We start from the raw sequence: 10,525 nt of genomic DNA on the forward strand, positions 1-10,525 counted from the left end.
GGCACATAAAAGACACCATTTCGAGCGTGGCCGTTTTCGTGCGGGTGACACGTAAAAGCACCCACTACACTCTCTGAGTGGTTGGCGTTAGGAAGGGCATCCAGCTGTAGAAACTCTGCTAAATTAGATTGGAGCCTGGTGTAGCCATCCGGTTGCACCAGTCCTCAGTCAAATCGTCCAACCCATGCTAGCATGGAAAGCGGACGTTAAATGATGATGATGATGATGATGATGATGATGATGATATATATATATATATATACACCAATATTCCACATGATTTAAGAATAAAGGCGATTAGATACTGGTTAGAAAAACATTGAGAAGTGATCCCCAATAGATTCACAGTGCCATTTATATTAGACACAGAGTTATTCTAGAAAACAGCACATTCATTTTCAATGGAAAGAATTACATCCAAATTAAAGGCACGGCGATGGGAATGAGGTTTGCTCTCATTTATGCAAACTCTGTAATGGGATATCTAGAACAACAACTTTACCAAGAAGTAGAGGAAAACTATAGCACTGGATTTAGAAATTATATCGAAAACGTGATTGTTTCATAATCTGGACAGAATCTCTAAATATTCTGGGAGAGTTCAATATCCTCCTGAACAACCTACACCCATCTCTCCAATTTACAAAGGAGATGAGTAGTACCAAATTACCATTCCTAGATATAATGGTAATTGAAATGGACACCATCATTACCACAAATATATACTACAAACACATGGAGATACATCAATACCTGAATTTTAAGTCATGCCATCCACCACATACAAAACACATCCCATACTGCCTAGCCAGAAGAATTTGTACCATTGTACAAGAAGCAAATATCAGGAACAAGCACCTAACAGAACTAAGAGAATTTTTGCTCAAACAAAAATACCCGTCTCTACTTATAGAAAATGGCATACAGAAGGTTATAAAAATATCTATACAACAACTGAGAACAACCCAAAGAAGTGGAGAACAGGCACATGTCATACCATTTATAGTGACATACAATCCATGTCACCAGAATATCTTCAACATTGCCAAAGCAGATTTACCAATCATTGCTCAAAGTAATGAATTAAAAGATATAATCACAGATTGAGCTATGGTTCTTAGTAAAAGACAGCCTAAAAACTTGAAAAAATATTAAAGGCAAAGTTTGACCTTAGCAACTAAGACCAATCATTCACTGTATCTAAATGCAAGAATAGCCGATGTGGTACATGTCAATTCAAACATACCAGCCAATATATGAACACAAAAACTGGAAAAATATTTACAAACGCAAATATGAACTGCAAAAGCAGAAATTTAATTTACTGTATCAAATGCCCAATTTGTGAAGACTATATGTAAACCAGACTGGAAATGCACTATCAGAACGTTCATGTGTGCACCGACTGCAAATTAGAGACCCATATGTCTGTCAGATACCTTTGAGTAACCATCTAGCAACATGTGGTCGGAAAATATTTATAATATTTCCATTCTACAAACTACACAGTGCAAGTGAAATTGAAAGAAAAATCAGGGAAAATAACTTTATGAATAAATTCCAACCCAAGCTAAATAAACAATAATACTAATACTTAGAAGTACTATTTCTACTACTGCGACCACTAACAACAACTATACTAAAGGTGCTCATTATGATGATAGCAGGAAAATACTAGCTAAGTCAAGAGAAAAGTCAGTAAAAATTATCTTATTTTGGGGCTTAAAGTTCTATTACCACAGCTACTCCTACCACCACCACCACCAACAACAACAACAATAATAAAGGATATGATAATGATGATGATGATAATTGAAATGTAAATATCCCTGGGAAATGTTGTTTACAACATTTCTAAAAATAGCCCAAGAATTACTGCTTTGGCCAGGATCAAAATACAGGTCTCTTGACATGTTCAACAAACCGTGATGCCTAAACCAAACACCAATCAACTTAAGTAATTTAGTAAAATCACACACTGACTGGTCAGAATACAGTTTGCAAAAATTAACATTCTGGGGCCTATACAAATGTATTTAAGGCACACAGTTTAGCCATCTCGCCACAGTTGTAAATTGTAAAACATAACTATCACCACTACTACATGAATCTGAAGATTGCATAGTTTAATGCATGAAAGTACTAATTCAATCAGAATGGACATTTGATATTCTATCATTTCATTATATTTTTGTAAGATTGTAAATAAAATGTGAAAATCAGACAAAGTTGGAATTTCTTTGAGTAATATGTTCTTCTATACACAATCATACACACCCGTATATACACACACACACACACAATAATGTGGAAGGATCCTGACCATCTTCACGTGACCCAAGGTGGATTGACACATTTCAATAAAATAAAGAAATTGTGTGAACTGTTGGGTAGTTGAAAGTCAATAGTCGACAATGTTGATCATTTGTATTGGATTACTATGTTAGTTTAATATTGTTCTTACGACTGGCGTAGTACGGAGTATGTTCTGCAAAAGGTTATTCTAGATAACCACATCCAACTCTTTATTTGGGTAATACTATTCGTACACTCTTGTGCACACCTCAGCATTGTCATAACATTGGCAATGAGGATATTCAAATCCAGGTTGGATAGATCATTGTTTGAAACATGGAAGAATTACTAGCTTCAGTAATTGAATTACAGCAACAGCAACAGCAACAACAATAGCTGCTACAACAGCAGTTGGTGGAATTGCAGAAGCAGCAGGAACTGTTAATACAGTTGCTACTCAACAAAACAGAAAATATATCGACCTCGTTCATCCCTGATATGGTCGCAAACTCCATCGTTAAATTCACATATGACATGGATGAGGGTATTGCCTTTCCTGCGTACTACAAAAGGTATGAGGAGATTTTTAAAGAAGAGTGCTTAGATTGGCAAGAGGAAAAAAAATCCTGACTTTTATTGAGATAGTTGGCACCAGTCAAACATGAAAAATACTGCAACTATATATTACCAAAGAGACCAAGGGAAGTCTGTTTTAAAGAAACTGTTGACACCCTTTTCAAAGATTTTCAGCAAGAAAAACTCTTTATTTAATACGTGTTGGCAATGTATAAATATTACAAATAAAGAGGACGAAAATTTGATTACATATGCTGGAATTGTTAATAGGGAATGCGAAAAATTTAAAATTAATGAGCTAACACCAGATATGTTTAATTTTCGTGCAAGGTGTAATGATAAAGAAAGACGGGGAAATTCATAACCAAATTAGAGCAGAATCAGAAGCTAACCCTACAAGAAATATCTGAGAAATGCTGAACAAATTAAAGAAATTGCTCCCATATAAAGTCAGTGCAACCAAAAGTAAGAAATGAAAAGCAAAAAATTAACTTACATATACAATCGGTGCGACCGAAAGTAAGTAATGGAAAGCAGAAAATTAACCCATATTTTGGATGAAGAGAATTACATCACAAAAATTGAAAATGATTCAAGTGTGGTAAGATAGGTCATAAAAAATCACACTGTAAATTAAAAACCAAAAAATGGTACAACAGTTTATCAGTGCCAAGAAATACGAACGAGCCTCAAAGGAAATTTGTGTAAAAATTTATGTAAAAATTAATGATAGAAATGTAAAATTACAGTTAGATACAGGTACTGACATTAATTAATGAAAACATGGAAAAAAATCAAGAAACCTACACTGCAGAAAACCAAAAATTGCCTGTGGTGTCACAGGGATTAAATTAATTTTTAAAGGCGAAATTATTTGTTATGTTATATCTTGCAGTAAGACTATAAAAGCGAAAGCTTATGTATTAAAAAATACAAGTAACCATTTTAGAACTGACTGGATGGAACTGTTTGACTTATGGTATTTACCCATAAATAATTTTTGTAAAAATGCAATGGGTTCATGCTCCAGTTCAAATACAGTCAGAAAATTTTTAAAAAGAAGTGCAAAGGCTGTTCCCTAATGTTTTCTCTGACAAGTTGGGTTGATGTAATAAATTCAAAGCCAAATTTCAGGTGAGAGAAAATGCATTACCAGTTTTCAAACCCAAACGTAATGTACCGTTTACAGTGCTGGAACAGGTACATAAAGAATTAGACAGCCTGGAAAAAATGGGACTGATTGAAAATATTGATCACTCAAACTGGGTGAGTCCAGCTGTATATGTTAAAAAGAAGAACAATAAAATACATGTTTGTGCAGATTTCTCAACAGGACTAAACGACTGTTTAAAACAGTGTAACTACCCCATTACCTAACCCAGAGGAACTCTCAAAACTAAATGGTGGTAAATTGTTCTCTACCTTGTTGGGGTAGACAGTTTTTCAAAATGATCTGAAGTGCATAAGTGTAAAAAGCTGACATCTGTGGCTACAGTAAATTGTTTTACATGAATTGTTTGGGCTGCTCATGATCTGTGCTATATATTGGATAGGGTATTTGTTTTTTGTTTTTTATTAATGATGGTCATTAAGTAGTTTTATGCTTAGGTTATGCTCTATTTGTTATATTAAGCCCAATTGTTGCTGGGATGTTGGCTATTTAGAATTATCTTTATATCTCTTAAATGTACAACTGTTCTTTTGTAAACATCTAAAGGCTAGTGCATGTCTTATATTAATTAATGTGTGTTTTAATGTAAATATTTGGTAAAGCTCTTCTATTTCCCCCACTTGATAAGGCTTAGCAGTACTAAATAGTTCTCAATTGATAGAATAGCTATTGTTTTTGTTTTTAATTGACCAAATTAGCTTGTATCATTATTCTTTTCCTATCTTTAAAGGAATTTAAATGATTGACAAGAGAGCTGGCCCCTATATAAAAGTAGTCCCTTCCCTCCAAGGTAACTTTACATCTATAGACCAGGTTCTTAGTTTTACATTTGAGTTTAACAGCCATACTTTATCTCTAGCACAATTGCATAGACCTGTTTGTCTGTTTCTATTATTTATTGTGTTATTGACTTCACCAGAAGTTTCTCCTATTCTTTCTTCCTCTGGACTGGCCAATCATTTAAATTCCTGTAGTGATAGGAAAAATTAAATAATACAAGCTTAAGTAAACTAAATTGGTCAATTAAATAATAATATGCTGTAAATAATTATAATATAAATTTTGTGGATGTACAAGTCTCCATACTCTTTATTATTATTAATATTAATATACACTCCGGCCAATTTTTACTGTCCAGCGACGAGAACACAGAATTGCCCATCGGAAGAATTTACGGAGTGACTAACAACTAAATGTAGTCACAGACGTTAGATACTGATCATTGTGGTTAGCCATTAACTGGAACTTTACTGAGAGCTAATATGGTATCTGCCCAGATAATATACCCCTCCAAACTCACTTTTATATATATATGCACACTCACACACACACACACACACACACACACTCACATGCATATATATGTATGTTTGCATCATATGTGCGTGTGTGTATCTTGGTTTATCTTTTATTTGTTTGTCATCAGACTGTGGTCATGATGGGGCACCACATTGATTTTTTAGTCAAATGTATCATCCCCAGTACTTGTTTTTTAAAAACCTGGTACTTATTCTATCAGTCTCTTTTGCTGAACTGCTAAGTTACAGCACCAATTGTCAAGTGTGGTGTGGGGACAAACACAGACACAAAGACACACATACACACACACACACACACACATATATATATATATATATATATATATATACTGTCTGTAAAAACATAAATCCGAAAGAAGAAGCACACTCTAAGATCTAGAGCAGTATATATTAAGAATGGGAAGACCAGTTTATGAGATTACCTTAGGTCCCTCATCCATAAAGGGTTCGGCTTTATGGCGTATCATCAGATCCCAAAAACCTGTTGGTCCAAGACCTCTTAAAAATATGGAGGAGGAAATGCCTTACTACTCAAAGGTAACGATTAGGGATTATCCCCCTTCGTTATTGGCTATTGACTTTCCAGCTGTGCCACCATCTTGTGTGCTCCACAAAAGCTAGCAGGAACCTCTTGAAATGTAAACATGGCCCAAAAATTTCCGTTCTGGAGTTAAGTATGGAATCCCATAGCTGGCCATTGATGTTACAATGTAACGTCACTAGCCAGCTATGTTTGGCACTTAAGAGATGATGGAATTCCATATTCAATCTCATGGAAAATCCTTGAGAACCCAGGCCCCTACATCAATGGGTTGAAGCATTGCAAGTCATGCATAGCCGAACATGTGAGAATCCTGAAGGACTCACTTGAACCAGAATGGAGATTTTGGGGGCATGTTTACATTTCAGGAAGTTCTTGCTAGCTTTTTGGAGCCCACAAAATAGCGATACACCTGGAAGTCAATAGCCAATAGCGAAGGGAGATAATCCTTAATTGTTACCTTTGAGCAGTGAGGCATTTCCTCCTCCATATTTTTAAGAGGTCTTGGGCCAACAGGTTTTTGGGATCTGACGATATGCCATAAAGCTAAACCTGTTATGAACTGGAAGCCTAAGATAATCCCATAAACTGGCCGTCCCTATTTTTAATATATATATAATATATATATATATATATATATATATATGTATGACAGGCTTCTTTCAGTTTTCGTCTACCAAATAAGGCTTTAATCAGTCTGAGGCTATAGTAGAAGACACTTGCCCAAGATACTGCACAGTGGAACTGAACTCCGAACCATATGGTTGGGAAGCAAGCTTCTTACCATTCAGCCATCATCATCATTTTTGTTATCATTGTTCTTACATCCATTCTTTTTTCAATCTAGCAGGGTTTAAAACTCAGAACCATCACTACAACTACTAATGCCACCACCACTGCTGATGCTGCTACTACTACTACTTCAGTGTCCTAACCCCTCCCCTACTCAGCCTCAACCAAATTCCATTTCCTGGTAAGATGATATGTAATTGAAAGAAGTTGTACTAGCCTGAAGTAAAGCAGCTCGAAGTCGGTGGATCCAGTCCTTTGGAGGGAAACTGCCCAGGGCTGGCCGGTTGATAAAGTGGATCTTGAAAAGGAAGATAGAGATAATGAGAGTGAGAAAGAAACACTAAGAAAGTGAGGGGGAGTGCAAGTTCATATTTAAGTCAGTTGACAGAAAATATCATCATCATCATGATTATACATCATTGTCATCATCATCACATTATCATCACGATCATCATCATCAGCACCATCACCACCAACATCATCATGACCACAACCACCATCATTATAGTTGTTGTCATCATTGGTTTTACATCCATTCCTGTTTTCAATCAGGCAGTATTGTACAAAACTTATAGAAGCAGTATTCCTTCCTGATGCAAACCTTTAATTGTAGGTATTTTTAAGGTTGTTAAAATCCTTTAGTATTTGGATTACTCTGTTAGATGTAATGCTTATTTATCATATTTGCATTGTTTTGAATTAATCATGTATTATCTCATAGCTTTGAAATTTCAATGATGTGATTGCTTATTTTTAGAATGACATTGTAGGGTATGTGTGAGATGAGAGGCTGGATCTGGCTGGTTTGAATATAAAACAAGTAGAATATTTGAATCAGATATGACTGGTTCAAATGTTAAAATCTTTAGGTATATTTAGTGATTGGTCTTCACATGTTGAAATTAATGAAAGTGCTGAGCTAATGCAATGTATTGTTAACAGGAGACATAACCAAGTGTTACTGTTTTTGTTTATATGGTGTCAATGAGAGGACATGCAGAAACAAACATTTACATACATACACTGCACATACAAACACACAATTAAGCAAACACACACAAATACCTGAAAATATGCACGTATTCGTACAAGCGGACTTCAGGACTGTTTCTGTTGATAAACTCTTATTCAGAAGGTATTGGTTACATTAAGGCTGTAATAGAAGACTACTTGCCCAAGGTGCCAAGCACGAAGATGGAACCTGAGACCATATGGTTGCAAAGTAAACTTCTTAACCATATGATCGTACCTCATACCTGCAGCTATTGCAGCTTCTCTATTTTATCATCATTATGACTATGATCAACTACCTCTAGGAGACCAGCTAGTCTATCTGGTTGAGTGAGTTGGCTGGATCAGTGCATCTCTTCCATGTCAAATGTCCTCATCTTCCATATCCTCAACATGAAATCCAGTGTCTTCCATAAATTGATCAATATATACTCTTTTTGGTCTACTAGCTCCTGTATATCCAAGCATGGGTTTCCAGAGAAGGAGATTGCTGGATATTTCATCCTTGCTTCTCCAACAGTGTACTGCATAACATATTCTTCCTTCTCTGATTACTGAGGGAGAAAAACGGCATACAGGTGTGGCTGCCAAGAAAGATTAAGAACTGCATGAAACATTCTTGTGTATGTACCATCATGCTTCTTTTCAAGTCTCTTGCTCAGAATCTATGCTGAAGGGCCACAGGGAAGTACTGATTCAACATATGCTTTGGAGAAACCTCTCTTCATGTTGTTAGGGAGAGAAGACTTCCACATACGAGGTTCAGCTGAAAAATTCATAGGCTGACCAAGATACTCTAATGGAATGTGATCAAATGAGATTTATTTTTCAATATAGAACCCCTTCAGTTAAATAGGGTGGGTGATCAACCAGTTCAAATCCACAGTCATGTACTGCAGGTAGTGAAATGAAGAACTTGTGTACTGGAGCAGTGTCTTGATGAAACAAGATTCTTTTTGTCAGTTTTCCTGGCTTTTTAACCTTGATAGCCTTTTGTAACTGTCTCAGAAAGTTGACATAGAACTCTCTCTTGAAACATCCAAGGAAACCAGTTGGATCTGCCTCAAATAATGTCAGATTTTCCTAGATGTGGTGCCCACTAAGGGGGAACCTTTGTCATGCCAAATTCATTGTGCAGAATATTTTCAACTCAATTGTGGGATATGCTATTAGCATTGGATATTTGATTTATAGTCAGTCACCTGTCATCCATCACATCATGTGATCAATGTTTTGTTTGGTAGTGGCAGTTTCAGGATGTCCAGGCGTTGTATCACCTTCAAATTCAGCTGCCCATTTTTGCACTGTTGATGAAGTTGGAGCATCATCCCCTAATGTAGCAACCATGTCAGCATGAATGTGGGGCTAAATCCTTTTCCTGGAAGTATTTGATAAAACTGTAATGCCAAATTTTGTCCATTTTCAAGAAAAGTCACTACTAGCTACTCTTGAAGTGTTTGTTCTTTGAACAGTCAGATGTCAGTTTGCTTGGAAAGAAACAATGCAGTTATTAAGAAGAAGAGCTGAGATTAATGCATGCAAGATTTCACAGCTCAAGCATCATTCCTTCTTAACCAGCCTGTGAACATTTCAGTACCCTTATAATTCTGAGTTTCTCCAGAGCTTTCCATATTTTTGCAATCATTGTCTAGACATCCTTTTCTCTCAAAACAATGTTACTTCTAGGAAGGGAAAGTCATCAACCATCTTCAGATTGGTGCCATTCAGAATACAGATATGATCTGCATGTAATAACAGCCAAACCATGCTCAAATTATTTCTTATCAATTCAAATAAAATGAAGGTCACATCAGATACCAGATGATGTATTATTCTTATATTTGTTTCAGTCATTTGACTGCGGCCATGCTGGAGCACTGCTTTTAGTCGAGCAAATTGACCCCAGGATTTATTCTTTGTAAGCCTAGTACTTATTCTATCAGTCTCTTTTTGCCGAACCACTAAATTGCGGGGACGTAAACACACCAGCATCGGTTGTCAAGCGATGTTGGAGGGACAAGCACAGACACACAAACATGTATACACACACATACATATATATATACATATATACGATGGGCTTCTTTCAGTTTCTGTCTACCAAATCCACTCACAAGGCTTTGGTCAGCCCGAGGCTATAGTAGAAGACACTTGCCCAATGTGCCACGCAGTGAGACTGAATCTGGAACCATATGGTTGGTAAGCAAGCTACTTACCACACAGCCACTCCTGCACTCTGGAGAAAAGAATTACTGAATGGTTCAGGTTGTATTGCCTTTTTCCATAGATTTGCTCATTTAAGACTTGCTAAAGAGCAACAGCAATCATTGAGGTGTCTAAACATGGTTGTTCTATTTGCTAGAAATAGCAGCCAAATCTCTCTCAGAATCACACTTCATCATCTTAAATAACGGTAACAATCTAGAGAGAGAGAGAGAGATAGACAGACATAGTGAGAAAGGGATGGGAGATAAGGAGAGTGACAGACAGATAGTGTGAGAAAGGGAAGAATTACCACTTCTATTTCACTTGTAGTTTATTAATTGACCCTGAAAGAATGAAAGGTGAAGTTGACCTCAGTGGAATTTGAACAGTGGCAGCTTGTAAATAAAATTAGTTGGGGTGCAACTTCAGAAAATTTCCAGCAGTTGTTTTAATATTGTGTAAAAGGAAACAAACATATAAAAAGAAAATTTATACATAAACTTGATTGGTTTGGGTTTTAGCCACTGCTGGGTAGTGTGTTTAATTTGTTCACTGAACACCGTTGTGAATTCCCCCTTGTTTTTCAAAAATCCCCCCATAATCACAAAATAAGGG

The 10,525-nt window shown here is 36.2% G+C and overlaps 1 protein-coding gene across 3 annotated transcripts in view; it reads right to left on the reverse strand.

Moving 5' to 3' along the window:
- LOC106882406 (4-aminobutyrate aminotransferase, mitochondrial) overlaps positions 1-10,525 on the reverse strand; it is a 183,434-nt gene that overhangs the window by 73,120 nt on the left and 99,789 nt on the right. For 2 of the 3 annotated variants that reach the window (XM_052976140.1, XM_052976138.1), the window contains exon 6: positions 6,912-6,992. The exons of the other annotated variant lie outside the window; for it this stretch is intronic. In XM_052976140.1, the coding sequence (XP_052832100.1) occupies positions 6,912-6,992 (81 nt within the window). The remainder of the gene's footprint in view (positions 1-6,911; positions 6,993-10,525) is intronic. 3 annotated transcript variants of the gene reach the window in all.

Source organism: Octopus bimaculoides, chromosome 23 (genome assembly GCF_001194135.2).
Source record: "Octopus bimaculoides isolate UCB-OBI-ISO-001 chromosome 23, ASM119413v2, whole genome shotgun sequence".
Lineage (NCBI taxonomy): Eukaryota > Metazoa > Mollusca > Cephalopoda > Octopoda > Octopodidae > Octopus > Octopus bimaculoides.